This window comes from Schistocerca gregaria, chromosome 7, assembly GCF_023897955.1.
Source record: "Schistocerca gregaria isolate iqSchGreg1 chromosome 7, iqSchGreg1.2, whole genome shotgun sequence".
In the NCBI taxonomy this organism is placed as follows: domain Eukaryota; kingdom Metazoa; phylum Arthropoda; class Insecta; order Orthoptera; family Acrididae; genus Schistocerca; species Schistocerca gregaria.
Window position 1 is genome coordinate 571,014,523 of NC_064926.1, and position 23,046 is coordinate 571,037,568.

General features: G+C 43.9%; 1 protein-coding gene across 1 annotated transcript in view; it reads left to right on the forward strand.

Annotated features, from left to right (window-relative positions):
• LOC126281955 (nonsense-mediated mRNA decay factor SMG5) overlaps positions 1-23,046 on the forward strand; it is a 318,742-nt gene that overhangs the window by 294,424 nt on the left and 1,272 nt on the right. The window contains exons 13-15 of the mRNA XM_049981327.1: positions 14,088-14,361; positions 22,388-22,572; positions 22,775-22,931. Coding sequence (XP_049837284.1) covers positions 14,088-14,361; positions 22,388-22,572; positions 22,775-22,931 — 616 coding nt within the window. The remainder of the gene's footprint in view (positions 1-14,087; positions 14,362-22,387; positions 22,573-22,774; positions 22,932-23,046) is intronic.

A 23,046-nucleotide genomic window follows, 5' to 3' on the forward strand; every position in this document is an offset into this window, starting at 1 on the left:
GTTTTCTAGAGTCCAATCGATACGGTCACGAATCCAGGAGAGGCACTGGAGGCGATGTCGTGCTGTTAACAAAAGCTCTAGCGCCTGTCGTCTGCTGCCATAGCCGACTAACGCCAGATTCCGCCGCACTGTCCTAACGAATACATTCGTCGTACGTCCCACATTGAATTCTGCAGTTGTCTTACGCAGTGTTGCTAGTTTTCTATCACTGACAACTGTACGCAAGTGCCGGTTGGGATTAGCCGAGCGGTCTTAGGCGCTGCAGTCATGGACTGTGCGGCTGGTCCTGGCGGAGGTTCGAGTCCTCCCTCGGGCATGGTTATGTGTGTTTGTCCTTTGGGGATAATTTAGGTTAAGTAGTGTAAGCTTAGCAGTTTAAGTCCCATAAGATTTCACACACATTTGAACTCCTCCTCCTCCTTCTTCTCTCTCTCTCTCTCTCTCTCTCTCTCTCTCTCTCTCTCTCTCTCTCTCTCTCTCTCTCCCCCTCCCTCCCTCCCCCCCTCCCTCCCCCTTTCACGCAATCGCCGCTTCTCTGTGCCGGTAAGTGTCGGCTTCTGCGTTGCCCAAGGTGAAAGGTGATGCCTGAAATTTGGTATTCTTGGCGGAATGGGGATCTCGGAATATTGAATTCCCTAAATATTTCCGAAATGGAATGTCACTTGCGTGTAACTCCAACTACTATTCGACATTCAAAGTCTGTTAATTCCTGTCGTGCGAAAATAATCACGTCGGAAACCTTTTCACAGGAATCACCTGAGTAACGCCCTTTTATACCCTGTGGACGCGATAGCACCACCACCTTTACATGTGCATATCTCTACCCCATGACTTTCGTCAGCGCAGCGTCTTTAGGTGCGATAGCGGCCCGCAGACACAGAGATGGTTATTGAATTGAACCACGTGCGTAAACCAACATGTGCATTGCATCTTGTACTTATAGGGAACTATATTAAATGATAATTCCGGAATTAGAAAAGTCGCTCCGTTTAGACAAAGTTTTATTTCATTTAGATCAAGCTTATGGACCGTACTCAGTCTCGGAGTCGAGATTCAGCCAGCCTGCTTACCCACTGTTTATTTCACCTCGTTCGCGTTACTTCACGCGAAGTTTATTTGAGACTACTTCCGTGATTCCAAGTTTGTACACGACCGTCTATTAAAATGGTTGTCGTATGCTTCCATACACGTGTCGCTCCGCAATCTTCATGCTGCTCATAATTCACGATTTTTCACAATTATACTCACAAAACTATTTCCTGCTTAAATTCAGTTGCTATCAGCACTCGGTATATTTATTATGACTTTCAGAGTATTTATTCATGAAAATTCATTTGTCCGCGGATCTGAGCCTCCACTCTGACTACCTTGGATTCCGCGACCGCTAATGCGAAAGATCCAGAAGCTAGCCCATCAGCTAAATCGCAGCCCCCGTACGAGAGCTGTAAATATCGGTCATTGGTTAAGGATATTCATTATAGTAACCTTACAACTGGGAACCACGCAAGTGACGTGTGGTACACTGTCGAGAGCTTTCCGAAAATGTAGGAACATAGATTCTGGCTGTTACCTTGGCTCGCAGGATATCGCCGTTAAGGTCGGCGCCGAACGATACGCAGTGACGAATTAGTGGTAATTACAGCCGGCAGTGGCTTCCCGTTTATACACAGGCGGTGGTTCAGTTTAATGATCAGCTGGTAGGGAGCGGCTATCTCGAAATCGCGTGCAAGAGCGCGCTAAAAGCGGGCTCGGGGAAATCGCAAAGGGGCGGGGGGAGGGGGGGCGGCGGCAGGGAACAAGCCGGCGGTACACGGTACAATTCTCTCTCTCTCTCTCTCTCTGTGCGCGCCGGCGCCGCGGGAGGTAATTTACCTGCCGAGGCGGGGCTAGCGGCTGGGTCGGCAAGTTGCGCGCTCGGCGCTGGGAAGTCGCAGTTAACGCGCGCCTCTTGTTTGCATGCAGATGAGATGGAGCCGTGGCGCGGCGCCTCCCTCGCCTCGCCTCGCCTCGCGTGCGGACGCCCTGGCCGCGCCGTTATTAGCGCCGCCCCCGCGATAGCCGCCCCCGCCTCCCACCCCGGCCACTTGCTAATGCCTTGTACCATCAGCCGTGCTGAGCTGGCTCCGCGCCACACCACACACCAGTGGGCCGCAGCCGTGATTGGCACTGTAGCCCAGCTCCGGCCACGCGCCGACTGTGTTTGAGGACCGTGCGGCGGCCCGGCTCCGTCCCTCGGAGTAGAGAGGGCAGGGCGCAGGGGTCAGCCGCGGGCAACGGCTGACGCACGCCGCACCAGCGCCGGGAGCAGCCCCGTGCTCTGATAAGCTCAGTGCAAACGGCCGCCACAGTTTTGCACCGCCTGCAAATCTGCCAAAGTGGCCGCGCTCGTTTTCGAGGTGACGTGGGTAATCCCATTCCGTTCTCGAGATATCGGGAATCGTGCCGTCCTAGCAATTGTCATTTTTCACAATTTGTCCAAGATATTGAAACGATGGTTTTTTTGCACCTAGTAGCACGCAAAGAGGCACTTCTCTATTCACTGAGATATGGAAGTAACTCGTTTGCAGCAGTGAGTGTGTCGGCAGAGCAAGACGTGTAAACACGCCAATAGCGCTTACGGAAAACCAGGAGACTGTTTTTAACACGTCCTGTACCTGGGGAGTGGCGGAACAAGACAAATTAACTCGGCCACAGCAGTCAGGGGACTAACTCTCATAATGGGATTCATCTACTGGCAATAATGAAAGAATTAGCTTACACCAGCTAGGCATACTGCCATTTCGGACACACTGACACTTTTCTAATGTTTTTTGAAATTATGCAGGGTGGTCGAAAAGTCGCCGTAACGCCTAGTATAGAAACCCGATAGGTTTGACATGTTTTAGCACGAGTACTTACTTACGTAAGAGTAAGTGTCCAGTATGTCGGTACTTTCCCCATTATCCTTTTAACACATTTTCGTACACCTCCACCGAGCGAGGCGGCGCAGTGTTTATCAAAACTGGACATGATTGTCTCAATGGGAATTCATTAAATGAAATATGGCGTTTCAGTCTTCGATCGCTATACTATATTATCAATTACCGCTTTCGGGTTAGCTGCCCATCTTCAGATCTGTTTGGCACACTGGACTCGCATTCGGCAGGACGCCGGTTCAAACCCGCGTCCGGCCATCCTGATTTAGGTTTTCCATGATTTCGCTAAATCGCTTCAGACAAATGCGGGATGGTTCCCATGCTTCCCTAATCCGATGGGATCGCTGCTTGGTCCCTTCCCCCAAATCAACCAATCCAGACACCTCCATGTTGTTGTTCACATAGTTTTGAGCATGGTCGGTGTTATAGCGCGAAGTGCATCCTCAGCAGTGCAGTGTTCGACCGCTGTTCCGTCGGGCGCACTTTCAAATACGCGCGCTGCCAGTTACGCCTCCGCGTTTCCCACCGCCAGGAGAGATTACGCTAAAACTGTACAGGGAAAGTACGGCAACCTTGCCAGTAGCCGCCAGTTTAGGCCCACTGCGCCGCTGGTGATAACATTCACTTCTGCAGCATATTTAGCCGCGTATGCTAAAGAATTGCACTCAACCGTCTAATGCACTGCTAAAACTGATCTGTGGCTTCAAACGGATCATGTCGGATATTTAGCAACCAAAAAATCTCAACAGACTTAAGCTAAATGACTCTAAATGCATTCGTTGTGGCGAGCATAAAACAGTTTTTTTCCCTGCTATTCTTTCTTAATAGCGAAAGCAGATTCGGCAGTTCATGTTGCGGTATCGAGTTTGAACACCTGTCTTCGTAATTATCGTTAAATTGACCCTATCCAATAGTCAGCAGGAAAACACGGAACCAATATTAGTTCGCAAGCGCAAGGAAAAATAATACATCGCTAATTTAAAGCTCTATATCGAAAATTCGTCCAACGGTTCTTTTGTTATAGGAAATGAAGCATTGGAAAATATATTTATATGCGCAGTACCTTAGTGAATAGAATTGATAAACGTGCCAATATGATGACGCATGCTTTAAATTTTTGTCAGATCTATCCCATTAAATGTTGTCTGCCGTCCGCTCCCGTTAGCTGAGTGCTCAGCGCGGCGGAATGCCACGCCAAGGTGCCCGGGTTCGATTCCCGACTTAGGCAGGAGATTTTTCTCCACTCAGGGGTTTGGTGTTGTGTCATCGTCATCATTTCATCACCCTCTCCGACGCGCAAGTACTTGCCCATGGCGGCCGAACGTCCCGAATGGAGGACTGCCGGCTCACAATGCCGTACCCTCATTTCTTTTTTTTCCCCTTTTTTTCTTACATTTTGTCTGCAAATTGTTCTATGCATTAGCAGAATGATTACCAAAGTCCAAGAGAATACAATATTTTAAAAATGTGTTCGAATAAAACTAGGCTTGGGATCAAAAATAAGCTGTTGGAAACAGTAATAATAGTCCCCTGGTAACGTTAATGGTTACTGAATGAAAGATCGTTGGTTCGGTGCTTGCATAGTGAATTTTTTTCTTTTTGTACATTATATTGTGTAGAACAAAGTACAGTATTTTATTGTGAGCCCCCTAAATATAAGTTTAAACCATACTGTACAATCAATGCCTTCGGAAGGAATTCTGTACAGTTTTCCTCCCTTTTCGACTGGAAACGAACAGCCAAGAGTACAGCACTCGGGCGTTATTCTACTTTCGGAAATAAACAACACTTCCTATGCTTCGCACGCAACGCTTGAGCCCACTGTGGCTGCTAATGTCACGTGGCGCGGTTTCGGCCAATCCTGAGTTACGCACGGCGCCAAACGCAGGGGAATAGGATGGCCACACTTTCTTTTATACAGATTACGCTGCTGCCTATGACATGTAACAGTCCACTCTCCGGAGCTCCAGCGGCAGGTCTTTCCCAGTTGAATAGGCCGGCCGCTGTGGCCGAACGGTTCTAGGCGCTACCTTCTGGAACCGCGCGACCGCTACGACCGCACGTTCGAATCCTGCCTCGGGCATGGATGTGTGTGTTGTCCTTAGGTTACTTAGGTTTAAGTAGTTCCAAGTTCTAGGGGGCTGATGAAAAAAAAAAATGGTTCAAATGGCTCTGAGCACTATGGGACTCAACTGCTGTGGTCATCAGTCCCCTAGAACTTACAACTACTTAAACCTAACTAACCTAAGGACATCACACACATCCATGCCCGAGGCAGGATTCGAACCTGCGACCGTAGCAGTCGCACTGTTCCGGACTGCGCGCCTAGAACCGCGAGACCACCGCGGCCGGCGGAACTGATGACCTCAGATGTTAAGTCCCATAGTGCCCAGAGCCAGTTGAATAACATTTACAGGCTTTCATAGTGGCCAGAGCTCGACATCTTCTGAATAGACATTGTATTGAAGAGTAACAGATTTATAAATCCTTTAATCAATATATATTTATACATCCATATCTGCTGTTAGTAACTGACGCTCCTCCTTCAGCAACAAAGTTATGTATTATTTTTGCTATTTGACATTAGATGTAGAGTACATTTATATCTGAATTCTCTGTTCACGAACAACGTCTGTTCCTCGCTCTAACATCCACTAAAGATCCACACAGCGTGCAAGGAAGACATAAGAGGCAGCGTTGCGCAGTTCGCCATTCGTAGCACAACTACGTGCAGATACGTCCGCCTTAATGACTCAACCCGTAACGAGTTGTCAGCTCTGGTGAGGTCAGGATTTTAGGCTGTCATTTCAAGGGAGCTAGTGAACCGCGACCAATTCACCGTCCCGGAAAGTGTTCATTTAGGAATTTGCGAACTGCAAGAGCGTAGTCAGGAGGCGGTCCCTCCTGCTGCAGCCAAAATCTGAGGTATTAACCCTGTTCATAACAGGTGTAAATAATTTGCGCCTTTCACAGCTCCTTCAAAAAAGTACACTCCAAGCAGACGTTGTGACGTCATCGCTGTCCATATCATTACACGAAGCGGGTTCCTTTCTAACTCGACTGCCCAATGAGGTCTCCCTGGCCCAAACAGCAATATCTCTAGCTGGTAGCTGCGTTAATGGCACATTCACCTGAAAACGTAATCGTGGCACGATTCACTGCATTTGGAAATACAGTTAACAAAACTCGGCTGACTGAAACGCGCTCATTCCGATAACTTTCCTCGGTATACCGAGTTCTGAAGCGCGTTTATATGTCGACTTAATAGGAAGCATATACTCCGGCGCATGTTTCTTCTTTTATCTTCTTTCCACTCTGCGGCCTGTCTTCAACACTGCGAAAAGCACGAGCATCTCTTTCCCAATCCAACCTTCCGCGGTACAGCCTTATTAAATCTTTCCTGTAATGCTCCCATAATCTGTCTTGCTGTGTGCCCCATGTGTTATCGTTCATGTAACCACACTCTAGTCACCAAGCTCTCCTCAGCAGTGAACTATAAACGCTCACATCTGCCACGGACCACAAATTAAAACTCGACTGTGACTGTTACTGCCCAAACATGTAAACATGGATTCCAACAATTGATAAGAAGTAACATAGCTACCAACGTGCATGATAACATTTGATACTAAACAGGGATTACAGGGTACGGGGGCTTATCGCCCGCCCTGTATATTAAAGCCTCGGGTTAGCATTACAAGGCTGTTTTTGGCCCTTGCACGCGTCATCGCAAGGGCTTAATTAATCCTTCGACTGCTGCAGACTCTCTGCATTCCGTGCCGTGTGCGGATTTGTTTCCGCTGTACTGCTCGCCTGATGGCGGCCATATGTGCTGAGTCATGGCTTCCTGCCCGCTATGACATACTTAGACCCAGTTTTAAGGAAAGTTTTCAGTAAAAAAAAAAATTGGTTTCTGCACATCTTGCGGTCTGACATATTCGGTTGTAAAAGGACTGAATTTCTTACCGTTCTTCCTCGTAGTTCCTGTGCTGCATCAAATTAAGTAAAGCATTCCACGAAGTTTTAAAGAACTTACAGAGGCAAAATAGCATTACGTAGAAATTGTGCATGGTTGATTTCAGCTCGTTCATTGCTGTGTGTGAAATGTGAATAAGATATCGCAATTTAATTTTAGAGTTCAACGATATTTTATTTCGTTCTTGAGATGTTGGTTTTTACATCCGGTGGGATGTTACGAGTGTCATGCCCAATTTCGTATTTCACCAATGGTTCAAGATGTCGAAACGATGTTTTTTTTCCCCTCCAAATAATAGCACGCATAGAGGCACTTTTCTGTTCAGCAAGATATGGAAGTAACTCGTTCGCGGCATGGAGAGAGGGTTGGTGGAACGGAGCCCTCAAACACAATAGCGCTCAAGGAAGACAAAGAGACTGCATTTGAATACCTATTCAGCACCTGGGATGTGGCGGAGCACGCGGATTTAATTTTTCCACAGCAGTCAGAGAGGTAGTTCTCATTATGGGATTCATCTACTGGCAATAATGGCTAGAGGCATTGGCGACATGCTGATCGCATGTACCATGAACATAGTTCGCTCATCATACTACCTTGTAGGTATCCGTCGGATATTCAGAAAGGCGTAAGAACTAATCTGTGAATGGTGACAGTCGTGTGCATGGAATGCAGGTAAATAAATTATAGAATAATGAAGTCCGGTTAATTTAGTAGATGTTTATTATTTCTAGTGTTTAATAAACATAAGAAAGGTGCAGTTCCTATATGCCACTGAATTTGAATGAAGTAATTATTAATTGTGTGTGCAGCATTATACTTTCTCTTTATGTACTTGTCAGGACCTAACGATTGCACAATACACAACGTGCGTGTACACACGGTGTTAACGACCTATATGCCACTGCGCTCCGGTTGCCAGATACATTATTATAGTGGCAACCACAACGCGGCCTAACTTTTAACATCTTTGTCATAGCTATTCTCCAAAAGTATGCCTTCATAAAAGCGCATTACGGCGTTGCAGAAGCACTAGAACCTCACAAGGTCACACTAATTGTGTCATTTGTGATTTCTACGTATTAGAAAATCATCATCAGGGAGCTATTGAAGAAGAAAGAAACGGAGGGATAGTAATATACTAGGAAACTAAACAATAAGATCAAAGTAACTTCTATAAGCTGCTATACGCACTTGAATACATTGCATAATAACTCCTTAAAATACAACTGAATAGGCCAGGAGAGGCACTTAGAGAAAAATATATGTCTAAATAGCTCTCAAATCACTTCTTTCCCATTTTTTACTTTGGTGATCAGCGAACAACCTGAAGGATTTTAGTGCATTCATACATTTAATGTAATTATTGTTTGATTAAGTAGAACTTTTTGTCACCGTGAGGACCTGAGTCTCAGTGTATAGGATGGACTCCGCCCCCCCCCCCCCGGTCCCCCCCCCCCCCCCTCTCTCTCTCTCTCTCTCTCTCTCTCTCTCTCTCTCTCTCTCTCTCTCTCTCTCTCTCTCTCTCTCTGTGTGTGTGTGTGTGTGTGTGTGTGTGTGTGTGTGTGTGTGTGTGTGTGTGTGTGTGTGTGTGTACATATACCATTTGTAATAATTATAACTTAAGGGGAAAAAACACGAGTGTTGTATCTCATAATTTGAAGATGTTTTATAGCAGAAGTAAACGGAAAGTTCAGAATTAAAGCAAACCAAGTCTGTGTTTAGCTCTCACTCAATAGAACATACTACTGAATTTTGTAAGCAATTTTACTTCTCACAAGGAGACGGCACGAGCGTTGGGTCCGGGATTTGTCCGAAATTTTGTGTGGTGAAAGAGGACCCCTAACACCTCACGTGGCTAAAATATTAGGACGCACTACTCGGAAAATCCCGGGAAAAATCGATCCAAACTTTCTTAGGTGCCTTATGAGTATACAGTGTTAGTCGATTGCTGAGCCGCCGTCAGGCCTAGATGTTGGGACTCTTACGCCAGATGTCTCGGGTCCATTCCTCCTCTGGAATTTTTTTCTTCTGTTCCATTTTCTTTTCTTATCCCTCCAATTATTCAGAAAGTTTCCCAAACCTACATTATCTTTAACAAATTAGTTACATTATTGAATAAAAATTTTCTTTTTGTCCAACAACACAATTCATGGGGGTGGGTTTTCCATTTTTCATTGTAAAGTATATAAGGAGAATCATTGGGTTTTTAATCAGAATAACAAATTCGATTGGGAAACATTCAATTTTTATGCATATAATAAACAAGAACCACAGTGGTAATTATCGTAAAAACAAACATAGCAATAATTTTTGTAACATCTTGCGCTGCAATTTTGCAAGCAACAGAAGAAAAAAAAGTCCCACAGGAGGAATCGAACCCGAGACCTCTGCCGTAAAGGCCCGACCGCTGACCATGATGTAGGCCAGACGGCGGCTCGGCAATGGACTAACGTTTTATACTCGTAAGGCACCTAAGAAACTGTGGGTCGATTTTTCCCGGGATTTTCCGAGTAGTGCGTCCTAATATTTTAGCCACGTGAGGTTTTAGGGGTCCTCTTTCACCACACCAAATTTCGGGCAAATCCCGGACCCAACGCTCGTGCCGTCTCCTTGTCAGTCTAATATTGGTCCAATTTTCATGCACCAGATGGTATTAAACATCTTCCCCTCAGACATACTGTCGCAGCAGTGAAGTAAGTCCATGATAGTCGTGTTCTATGACTCTTACAGATTCTTGGTGTATTTCTGTGCATTAAATGTTTTCTAAGTAAACAGTGAAACTTTTGAGTCTTAATAGTTAGAGAAGTGATGGAGGGCTTCTTTAAATATACACATGTTAAAAGTCAACAACGTTATGTGTATCAGCAACATTAAGAGAATTCGTGAAACGTCAACTAAGTAGTTCTATTTTTAGACTCGTGCACTGGACAAAATCGAAACATTAAAAATGGCTTCTATTCCTAACTTGAAAATAGAAGCTGTGGATTTCAAATTTCTACAGTATTGTAATTCATTGTTGCCTCACAGTGTTGATGTTGGTATAATTATAAAAGCTAGTAAGAAAGAATACTGTCTTTACATGCCAGAGGACTGGATCAAAATCATAAAGGCAGCAAAGAGGAAAAAAACCAAATTCACTTTTGTTCTAATTTCTAGGAATGAATTCAGACTTGTGTATTTTGTGATATTTAAGCGCTAGTGAACACTCTCCTAGCCTTCTTGACTGATATATTAACTTTCGTAATCATAGCTGCTGTAACGGCATCATGACCGCTAATCCCCGTTTCTATACTGACGTTGTCTATAAGGTCCGGCCTATTCGTAGCTGCAAGGCGTAAGATATTTCCATTACACGTGGACTGCCGAGCTAGCTGCTTAAGATAATTTTAAGAACATTGTCGGTGAGCAGCTAGCGTTGCAAAGCGGTATGAGGTGGAACGAGCATTTGAGAACTGTGGTATCGAAGACGAATGGCCGAGTTCGGTTTACTGGAAAATTTTTAGGAAAGAGTGGTTCACCTGCAAAGGAAACCGCATATAGGACACTGGTGCGACCTATTCTTGAGTACTGCTCGAGTGTTTGAGATCCGTACCATGTCGGACTGAAGGAGGACATCGAAGCAGTTCAGATGTGGGCTGCTAGATTTGTTACCAGTAGGTTCGAACATACGTGTTACGGAGATGCTTCGGAAACTCAAATGCGAACCCCTGGAGGGAAGGCGACGTTCTTATAAAGAAACACTCCCGAGAAAATTTAGAGAACTGACATTTGAAGCTGTCTGTCGAGCGATTCTACTGCCGTCAACATACATTGCGCGGAGCACCGTACGGTGGCTTGCGAGTTATTTGTGTAGATGTAGATGTATTGATACCAGATCTTACGTGACATAGTTTCTTTAGAGTTTCATAGTTATCCCGTGCATCGGTGAATTTTGTCCTTTCAAGCAATAACTGTAATCAGATTGTGATAGGCGGAAGGTCGTGTTGTATCGGAAGCACAAGCCATCTCTAAATGTTTTCTAAATTTCTGAAAGTCCTTTTGGAACAGTTTTCTACCTGACAATAGTGTCATACATAGTTTTAGAAAACTCGGAGTCATAAGAATACACGTTCGTTGATCCTTCTTAAAGGGGAGGCCCCCAACGGTGGGATACAGTCAATACGGTGAAGTAGCTTAAAGTAAAATGAATGACACCCTGAAGCGGAGAGCTTAAAAAAAAAAGTAATTATCAGACTGGTTGCATGGCGTAGTGATCAAGGTGCTGCCCTCACATGTAAAAGGATGTAGGTTTGAATATCGCCAGATTCATAGATTTTTTAAAAAAAAAAAACCTTTATCAAAATGACTTTGATCACTATTTTTATTCAATTAAATGGTTTACATACAAATTTTTATTTGTGTTCCTTTGTCACGTCATTTTAATCAACCTATTAACTTCTTAAGGTATTCTTATTTTCTGCTTCCTATCAGACTTTTCACTTGGAATCTTGGTGCACGGAATTTAAAACTGAAAATGCCAGTCTGTTGGTTAAAAAACAAAAAACAAAATTATACATTTGTTTTGACTTTGCGGTTGTTTCAAGAATGTAGTATTCGTTACAAAATGTGTATCTTTTTGGATGGCAGATTTAAACGAAAACTGGTTCAAATGGCTCTAAGCACTATGGGACTTAGCATCTGAGGTCATCAGTCCTCTAGACTTAGAACTACTTAAACCTAACTAACCTAAGGACATCACACACATCCGTGCCCGAGGCAGGATTAAAACCTGTGACCGTAGCAGCAGCAGCGCTGTTCCGGACTCAAGCGCCTAGAACCTCTCGGCCACCTCGGCCGGCGAAATCGCATGAACAAGGATTCCAAGTGTAAAGAGACTGACAGGAAGAAAATGAGAACAAATGACATATTTAATGTGGTGACTTATATGAGGTCACAAAGGCATAGACAAAAATGGATTCAAACCAATTAATTGAATACAAAATAACGACCCAAGTAATTTCAATAGTAAATTAGAAATAAAAAAAGTCAAAGCATCTGACAAGATTCCAACCCACATTCCTTTTCATGTCAGGTCAATACCTTAACCATTACACAGTGCAACCAGTCTGTAAATTAATGTTATTTTTAAACCTATAGAGCATTACGCGAAATTTAGACACTCCCCCCCCCCGATTGCTCGCAAAGGTTGTCACACCAGGGTGTGATGCTTGGGATCTGTCGTGCATCAAAATGTCGATCCCACCGCTAGGGACCTCTCCTTATTAGTCTGCATATTTGCATGTTAAATATAACTCATCTGTACCCAAAATCATAATTTTGCTATGCAAAATTTTTAACGTGATCATACACTATAGTTTCCTAGTGCCCATTCAGTGATGTCTTGAAAATTTGATAAAACAGCATTCATGCCACCTCTTTGTTGTCCCGTAAAGGTTTCAGTCCATCGGCCAATGTACTTCTTGAAACGGAAGTTTTCTGACTTGCTTCCCTGCTCATATTTTCAAGAAGCCTGACGTTAAGTTTTTATGCTGTTTTGTCCGATACAATCAAAAATTGCGTTGCCCAGTACAACCCGAACATACCACTGTGGTGATTTAACGTTTCCATTGTTATTACTTGCCGGCCGTAGTGGCCGAGCGGTTCTGGGCCCTACAGTGTGGAACCTCGCGACCGCTACGATCGCAGGTTCGAACTCTGCCTCGGGCATGGATGTGTGTGATGTCCTTAGGTTAGTTAGGTTTAAGTAGTTCTTAGTTCTAGGGGACTGATGACCTCAGCTGTTAAGTCCCATAGCGCTCCTAGCCATTTGAACCATTTGTAATTGCTTGGGCTAGATATTGTCACAGTGTACGATATAGAGAATAGTACAAACAATATTACCTACTTGCAAACAAAACACAGCGTTCCAGGAAGTTTTGTGGACTGGAAAACTCGGTAGGAACAGAGAATTTGTTGTCACCCCGAAATGCACTGTTATTTTGATTCAAAATTTTGGTCATGGCCCTCCATCGTTGTCACTGCAGCGGCTCGACAAGTGGTACCCTACCGCCAAGGGCTAGAATCAACTTCTTCATCTTCTTCTTCTTCGTCTTCGCGGGTCGATGACAACTATTTAATTGAAGTATAGTGGCTTAGCTAGGTGCAATTCTGAGGGGCTTCCTGATGCCAGGTCCTCCTGCGTCGCGATGCCTGAGGAGACGGTGTAGACAGGGCAACGGAGGGAGTGGGTCATCGTCTGCTCAACACCACACGCACAGGACAAATCTCGGTTATTGCAGAATCCCCATTTTAATGTGGCAGTTTTACTTTGGCCAGTCCCCATGCGAAGACGGTGAAGTGACCTCCATGTTGGTCGTGACAGGCCGTTTCTGGGGGTAGATCTTCTTTTGGTGGTGTCGAATCACTTCCATCTCTTTTCTGTCAGCGTTGAAGCCTCTCCTCCGCCTTTGACTTATCTAGGGGGGAGTTACTTGAGATGAAGCTTTTCCTGTTGCAGAGACGTCGACAGTGTTGTGGGTGTGTGTCATCAGTGCAGACGTAGCTCCTTTTAGATTTCGCTGTTACTGTCTTCTTGATATGGGGTGGAGCTTTTCCGGCCAGATGGGGTGGAGCTATTCCGGCCAGAACGTGGATCTTACGAACTGAGGTTGGTGTCTGCCGTCCTGTCACATGCCGGCAAGTTTGGTGAAGAGCGACATCAACCTGTGTAGAGTGGCAGGGTTGGTACCACACAGGGGAAGCATATTCTCCTGTTGAGTAGCAAAAGACTAGAGCCGACGCCTTTAGTACAAGTGGCCTTACTCCCCAACTTTAGGCTTTGAATTTTTTAAAGGTTTTATTTCGTGTGCTGCGATCTTCATTCTGACATTATCATGATGTTTCTTATATGTCAGACTCCTATAAATAATAACCCAGAGGTATTTAGGAGTAGCAGTTCCCATCCCTGAGACTTTTAACCTGTAGTTAGTTTAAAGGAAAATGATCCCCTTAAACACTTAACCGAACATGCCTACACTTTGAACACGATTGACTACTTGCGGTAATTTAATTTAGGTGGAGCTTTGCCTTTCTAGTCCAATCTCTCAAAATTGAGTGTAATGGACCCATTACATCACTTTTTTGAGACATCGCAGGTGGAATGTGGTGGTGCTGCTGCTGCTTATTTTTAGAGCGGTGTTATTTGTGGTGTGTGGTAGACGGAGGCCGGCGAGGGCGACGGAGAGCAGGAGGGCGGCGGCGAGGGCGGCGGCGGCGGCGGCGGCGGGCGCGGCCAGCAGCTGATGAAGCAGATGGGCCGGCTGTGGCTGAAGGCGGAGGTGCGCGAGCTGGAGACGCGCGTGCGCCGCCTGGGCGGCGGGCCGCGCCTCTCGCCCTACCTGGCCGTCGACTCGGCCGCGCTCACCCACCACCTGCCCAAGGTGCGGCACCTGGTCGCCGCCAGGCGCTTCATCGTGCTCGTGCCCGCCGTCGGTAAGCGCCCGCCGCTCTGCACTGCTCGCCGCAAAACTGAAGCACCGAGGCGTGCCCGCCTACTGCTGCAACTCGACGTGTTGTGGGCTCCACAAGTCTTCGGAAGTCCCCTGCAGAAATATTCAGCCGCCCGTAATTGTGGAATATTACCGGCCAGGATTTTCTGCACAAATTATGTCGTCAAGTGTTCGACGGTTTCGTGTCGCTCGATCTAGGTGGCTGAATCACTCGCTCAAATTGTCCAGAAATTTCTTCAAACCATTCGTGAACAATTGCGAACAGGTGACATGTTGCATTGTCATCCGTAAAAACTGTTTGGGAACTTGTCCACGAATGGCTGCTGATAGGGTCCGAGAGGTTCACTCGGACAACAGAACCGATTCCATTCCGTGTAATAACAGCCCACACCGTTATAGAGCCATCACGAGCTTGCACAGCCCCTTGTTGTCAACTCGTGCCCTCGACTTTGTCGGGTCTGCACCACAGTCGAACCCACCCCAGCTCGTACCGACCGAAATTGGGACACGCCCGACCGGGCCACAGTTTTCCACTCTAGGGTCCAGAACCGGGCAATACCCTGCTGCCAGGAAAGTCACTCGCGTCGGTCGTCTGCTGCCTTAGCCGATTAACTCCGAATCTCGCTGCACTGTGCTGATGGGCATTGTCTGTCCCACATGGATTTCTGTGATTATTTCCTGCAGTGTCACTGTGATGTGTGTGGTGAGAGGCATTGCCTAAAACTTGGCATTCTCAGCACACACTTGACACAGTGAATCTCAGAACATTTTATTCCCAAACATTTTCTGAAAGGGATGTCCCCTGTCCCTAGTTCCAGCTACCATTCTGCATTCAAAGTCTTTTAATTCGTGTTGTGTGGCCACATACACATTGGATACCTTCTCAAATGAATGACTCGAATACAAGTGACAGTTCCACGAATGCCCTGCCCTTTTATACCTTGCGTACGTGATACTACCACCATCTGTGTATGAGTCTATCGTCATCCCCTGACTTTTGTCACCTTAGTACATATTGGTATGTTCCCCAACATGTTGTACACACATTTTCGTATGCCTGCACGTTCTTTTGGCATGTCCAGTGTGAAATGTATCTTCAACAGCATTGTGCAGTTCTCTGTTTGTAGTGTAATCGTGTGCAGACACATGTCCCTTACTGACTCTCCTTAACGAGCTATCTGGTTCAGATGGCTCTGAGCACTATGGGACTTAACATCTGTGGTCTTCAGTCCCCTAGAACTAACCTAACTAACCTAAGGACATCACACACATCCGTGCCCGAGCCAGGATTCGAACCTCCGACCGTAGCGGTCACACGGTTCCAGACTGAAGCGCCTAGAACCCCACGGCCACACAGGCCGGCGAGTTATCTGGTGTGGGGTGCTCAGGACTTCGGGGGAAGTGGTGATGCTGATGAACTGTGGCCTATGCACCATATTGTAGGAACTTGCACATTGCAATAGCTTAGTGAAGAGGTACCCTGTCTTGCTCCAACCATAAGGGTTTTGTGAAACCCCTTTCCAAAAACTGAGGTATTAACCATGTTAGTAACAGGTGTAAACAATTTGCGCCATTCAGAGTTCCTTCAAAGGAGAACGGTCCAAGCAGATATTCTGATGTCACCACTGGCCATATCATTATATGAGATGGGGGTTCCTTTCTAACTTGACTGTGTAATGAGGATTCTCTTTGGCCCTTGTGACTACATTTCTAGCACATGAGCTGCAATAAATGGCACATTCATCTGAAAATATAGCCTTGGCATGGTCCACTGCATTTGGAAATGGAGTTAGCAAAGCTCGACACGCTGAACTGTGCTCATTCCTTCCTGTATCTGATAACTTGTTTACAAACATCATTCGAAAAGGTCTGACCGTAAGTTGATTTCTCGTGTTATCTTACATTGTTGCACTTTGTATACAGGGTTCAAAGCACATTTACACGATGACTTCATAGGAGATTAATCAGTCGAAGTAGAGACTCCGTCACATGTTTCTTCATGTGTTTTATTCCTTCCTCTCCACAACCTTCCTTTAACAGTGTCAAAAGCAAATGCGCATCTTCCCCATTGTAGAAGTGTTGCCTTTCATGGTGGAGATTTATGAAATCTTTCTTGGAGTGCTCCTACAATCTGCCTCATTCTCCTGGGGGCTATTGTTTGTGTGCACCCCCCCCCCCCCCCCCCCCCACACACACTCACACACACACCACCCCACTCTTTGATAGTGTAACTTTAGATACTCACGTCTGCCATAACTCATGGCTACAAAATGGAACTTGACTGCAACTGCAAAAACACATAAACATGAATTCCAACAATTGATACGAAGTAACATACATACCAAGCTGCATAACAACATTTGAAATTATACGGGTTTGCAGGGGACTTTTTAGGGTATGCGAATTTCTCGCCCAACCTCTATATACTACTGGAGCTTATATAATTCATTAGACCTGCAATTCTGTTTGAAAGGTGCAACAGTTACCAGAGTGCAGTAGTGTTGTCCATGGTTAATGCTGCTGTTACCAGCTGAAGCTTAAAAAAGGGGCGTGAACAGTGTCAAATGTTGAGTGATGACACTCTTGTCAGGCAGTGTTATCAGCACCTGACAGAGTTTGAAGTGGGCTACATTGTGAGTCTCCATTTGGCTGGCTGGTTGAATCGTGCATTTTCCAGATTTGTGCACTTTTGGATGACAGTGACTTTGTTAGACTAGTGTGAACATGAGTGCAGGCATACTCGTCTTCAAGATTCCATTCGGCAATTTCTGACCACCAAAAGGCAGGATTGTTGTATTGTGCTGCAAGCACGTTGTAACCCCATTCACACTTCCACCTGCCATCCAAGAACAAGTAACAGAAGTCTTCCAACATTCTGTGTCATCCTGCACTGTTACTGGGAGACTAGCAGTAACTCGACTAGAGAATTACCATTCTGTGAATAGGCTGCCATTATTGCATTGCATTGTGTTCAGTGATGAATTGTGCTTCTGCACTATCCAGGATGACAATTGTCTGTGAGTATGGCAGCAGCCTGGGTTGAGGTTTCATTACATTTCCTCTTCCCTTCCTGTGTCCTTCACTATTTTTGTCAGAAGTGTACTTCTGCAAATATTAATTTCAATGATTATTATGAAAAAGGTAATGCTCAGAAAGTAAAGTAGCATGAAAACAGTTTAAAAATAGCAAGAAATTCTAGAAAATACCACACTATTTCTAAAACAGGTCCACTTGTAGCTCTGAGAAACACACAAGGTTGAATAAGGCAAGACAAAAGGGGAAAGGGCCTCAACTAAACAAACTTGGAAACACTGACTCTCAAGAACGTAGGCAGAAACAACCAGCAGAAACAAGAATCCCTTTTAGACACTCGCATAGCCATATTGTGGAGGCCTGTATTCACAATCGTATTACTAAGGGAAATACTGGCAACACTGAGTGTACACTTCCATTTATACTAAGTAAATTATTAATCCTATAAATTTAATTACATCGATGCCCAAAGTGTCAGTAAAAACAAATTTTTCATTGTTATATTGAAACATTTTATGTACTCAATAATATGGAAAGGGGACATTTCTACTCATCACATGTCAGAATATTTTGGACATTTGAAGCAAATGATTTGGCCGTCCAGATTGCTCAACATGAATCCCATCAAATTTTTGTTGGACGTTATTGAGAAGTGAGTTTGTGCATAGAATCCTTTACCCACAAGACTTTCACAATTATGGACATCTGTAGATGCAGCATGGATCAATATTTCTTGAGGGTACTTCCAACAACTTGTTGAATCCATGTCACATCGAGTTGCTGCACTGCATAAAATGGAGGTCTGACACGATATCAAGATGTAGCCCCTGACTTTGGTCACCTCACTCACTGTATCTTTTCCATATTGTTATTCTATCCAGGACTTCTCATTGTTTTAAACTTTTTAGGTGCTGGCCCTTAGGTTGCAGCCTAGATAACCTGTGCATGAACATAGTCTTAGCCAGTCTGTCTTAAAAGTCCAGTAGGTACCAGTAACCAGGTAGATGCCATATTCCTCGACATGTCAAGGACATTCCATACAATTCTGTACTGATGCCTAATGAACAAAGTATGTGCATATACAATGTCCGGTGTGACTGGTTTGAAGAGTTCCTAGCATAGAGAACACAATATGTTGTTCTTAATGGAGAGAAGTCTCCAGGTGTAAAAGTAATTTTGGGCATACCCCAGGGGAGTGTTATTGGATCATTAATACTTACAGTACACAAGTTGATTCAAATGTTGCACACAAATTCAAGGAGCTGAAGGACAAACAGTGTGCTTTCACATGAAGTTCAGCAAAAATAATGTACTAACTCCCTGTTCTTCATAACTACGTAACATAGTGCCACATGTCCTGTGTATTGGACTGGAAGGGAACATCCTCAACAAAGACACCACTGTGGCATTCACATTAACGTTGGGCTGAAGACTTTTTTTCTTAAGGAATAACTACTGATTAAACTGGATATTTAGAATATGGTATGTTATTACTTGGTAAAGTGAACTGGTTACCTGTCCTGCATGGCAGCACTGTCACATTCACTTCCGGAAAACAGAGGGGGAAAGCAGTAACATTGTACACTCAAATATTCTTACAAACAGAGTGTTGTTAATCGCTGTACATCTGTATGCATCATTGAGTGAAGTGCTCATTAGAATAAGAACAGAAATGAGGCATTCAGTACATCTCGACTGCTCGTGACACTTCACCAGCAGTATCTGTAAAACTACCCCCCTCGATGTTGTTACTATTTTCCACATCTGTCTCTGTTTTTTCGCCATCGGCTGTTTGCCGCAGATGATAATGCTGACTCTTTGTTCGAAGTTGTGTCACCCGATTTATTATATTTTCATTTTCCTTATCTGTTGAAGTACCTCTCTTCCATAAGTCATCACACACTTTTTTGGCATGATAAATGGTCTTTATTGTCATCCAATGTCACAGTGGTAAAATTTAATTTCACAGTAAAATAGAAAATTGACCAAATGGTCTAGTGGTTAGCACTTTTGACTAGTAACTTTGACATTCCGGGTTTGATTCTTTGTGAGCACTGCACATTTTTGTGTGATGGAAGGGTCTGGAAGAAGGTCCACTCAGCCATGTGAGGCCAACTGGGAAATTTGTGGAATATAAAAGCAGTGAATTTGAAACCCAAGTTGCCAAAGTAACATTGCTTCGAAAGGATTACACCAGGCTAGGTGACACACAATCATTGTGATTATGTATTATTTTTGTAATTAAAAGCAGTCCAGATCCCAGTAAATTATTTATTTCGCAGTGTGCGACATGCACCAGTAGCTGCAGCTCCTGCACCCAGCTTCTTACATCAGCTGGAACTTGTGCCCTGACCACAGTGATATAGAAATAAAAATAAATAGTTTATCATGATGCTGACTGCTTCTTATTATTGAAATATTAAGTATGATCTCTGTGGTTCCTTGGCCACTGTAGAAGTTGCTAGCTTATTTTCATCATCAGCAGAAGTGTTTGCTGTTATTTTTTTGAGTTGAAGAGTGAGGCGGTACATGTATTATGACAATACATCTTATTCTTAGCAGGACTCTTGACCAGTTCTGTAGCATTTAGATTTTTGCAGTATGCCAGCAGCAGGAAAAGAACTTTTTCTGCAAAATTGTGTTACTGGAATAAAGAGGAGAAGATATGTGCTCCTTAATTAATGTCAACAATAAAACCTTGCTCGTCTCTACAGATTTTTAAATTTCTCTCCTACTTTTTACTCGGTAGTCTGAAGTGTTCTGTCATAGTCATAGTGGAGAAGTGAACACAAAACTAAACTATGCATTGGCGTATGACAGTGCACAGTTGTATGGAAGTAATCTTCACACATTGTTACATTATAACAATTATTTACCAATGTACTCTGTGTGAATGCACAGTTCACCTATATCATCAGTGAAATATTTGTTTGTGTTACTTATTTTGCTTCAAGGGCAGATACTGAAATCGTACTCCACTTGGCATCATGTACCTTCTTCTGTAGTTTGCATACCATTGTCAGCTTTTGGTTGTCAACATTTGCTTGCACATTCTGTCACCACCTCTGTCAGCACTGTCATGCCTGTCTCCTTCTCTTTGTCAGTAAAGTTGATGACATTGACAGCAGGTTCCCGTAGCTTCCCACAAAGTCATTTTCTGCAATCACTTTTCCTGCTTGCACTGCATTGTAATGATGCATGCTTCTTTGGATTGGAACATACTGCTACAAAATAGTAGGTCAGCAACTGGAAGCAGTTAATTCCATAAATTATTTGGGAGTACACATTAGGAGTGATTTAAAATGGAATGATCATATAAAGTTGATTGTCGGTAAAGCAGATGCCAGACTGAGATTCATTGGAAGAATCCTAAGCAAATGCAATCCGAAAACAAAGGAAGTAGGTTACAGTACGCTTGTTCGCCCACTGCTTGAATACTGCTCAACAGTGTGGGATCCGTACCAGATAGGGTTGATAGAAGAGATAGAGGAGATCCAACGGAGAGCAGCGCGCTTTGTTACAGGATCATTTAGTAATCGCGAAAGCGTTACAGAGATGATAGATAAACTCCAGTGGAAGACTCTGCAGGAGAGACGCTCAGCAGTTCAGTACGGGCTTTTGTTAAAGTTTCGAGAACACACCCTCACCGAAGAATCAAGCAGTATATTGCTCCCTCCTACGTATATCTCGCGAAGAGACCATGAGGATAAAATCAGAGAGATTAGAGCCCACACAGAAGCATACCGACAATCCTTCTTTCCACGAACAATACGAGACTGGAATAGAAGGGAGAACCGATAGAGGTACTCAGGGTACCCTCTGCCACACACCGTCAGGTGGCTTGCGGAGTATGGATGTGGATGTAGATGTAGATTGTACTTAGCCGCGTGACAAGTTGTTTTCTGCTGCAGCCAGTTTCTCAATTCATGTTGCTAAGTAATAAAGGTTTTACTTTATTTTGCTATTTTCTGAAACTTGACTATACCGTGTGGCTTATAGATTTCATTGACCAGGTGAATGTTGTTCTCCAGTTACATCTGAGCCAACATTGTAATGAATGCTTATCAGTCAGATGTTGCCAGTCTGATGGAAACCAATATCTTATTATTGAGATACGTCTTGTGCTTGTGAAACATTGACATCACAGATGTTTCCCTAAAATGTGCCTTTAATCATTTTTGAGAATAACCATAAGTCTCTCCTTGCTTCTGGTGATGATGAGTTCCTAACAGTTTCGCTTTCACAAGATTGAACACTAGACTCTAACACAGTGCCACTATGATGTATCATCAAGTTGGTTTCCACTCATCTGTACTTCATGTCACTGTTAAATTACAGTGTGGTCAGTTTTAGAATATTAGAATTCCATCTTCAGATGCCACGTACTGTGACAGTGCTTGTTTATATGGATGCAAACAATTCACCAATGGATCAGTGAAATTAGAAACAGGTGAAAGGACTGAACTGAAAGAAAAATGTTAACTGAAATAAAGAGGCAGTAGGTGAACCAATCACTATGACTTGCAGTTCACATAATATAATATGACAGTCTCCCTTCTAAACCACATTTAGTGGAATTCCACACTCCACTAAATGAGCTATTAACAGTTGTTTAGAATTATTTTACTGAGGTGTATTGTTTGATGAAAGGTGATTCTTCCAGCAGGATTTGCAAATTACATTGTTTGAATTATGAGACATGGTTTTCATCTGTTAATTAACATGCTCTGACATTTTTCAGCTTCTGTTATTCTGTATACCTGTGGCTTGAATCTGATTTAACTGATGCAATGGTGAATTGTTTCACATTAGTGCAGATATATACTGTCACGAAAGATGACACTTGGATATGAAATTGTAATTTTCCAAATTTAATCATCTTGTAAATTAATTGTCACCAATAAACTTCAGCTGAATGAAAAGGTAAGTATTGATGACCCCAAATACTCCATTAACTGTTGATGTTTTGTTTTCAGTTGTCCAGGCTCTAGATGAAATGAAGCGTGAAGTGAGCCGAGCACGAGAAGCTATTCGTTGGCTTGAGGCGCAGTTCCAACGCGGCAACCGCTTTCTGCGTGCTCAACGACTGCACGAACGATTGTCCCTTCCCCTGATTAAGTATCCACGTCGAAAGGAGCGTGAGGCTTGGCTGTTTTTTCAGGTATAGTTATTGGAACTATAAAATTTTTTCTATTATTTTTGAAGATATTTTGATTGTATCCTTGTTTTGAATAGGGTCCTGTAGCTCCTTGTTCTCAGAATTTTTTTATCTCTAATCCCCCCCCGACTTAAACATTTGTGATCAGATGTTCTTTATTTTCAGTTAATATAGAAGATTCAAAACTAAGTAAATTATGTTTCAGGTTGTGGAATGCTGTCATTATTTTAGCAAGCAGGCAGCTGCTGCTGGAGGTACAGGAGACAGTGGCCCAGAGCAAGCTCCTCTGGTCACTCTTTTGACAGGGGTTCCTCTCGATGAACCAGCTACGTACAGCCCTAAGGGTGTGGCTGAGACTGCAGGTACTATGGAAAAAACTTATCATTTTCTCTGTAAATCTCCTTACTCGTTCAACCAGTTTTTTAATAGTATGGGTAAGAAGTGAGAACATAAACAAATTAATAAATATAACTATGT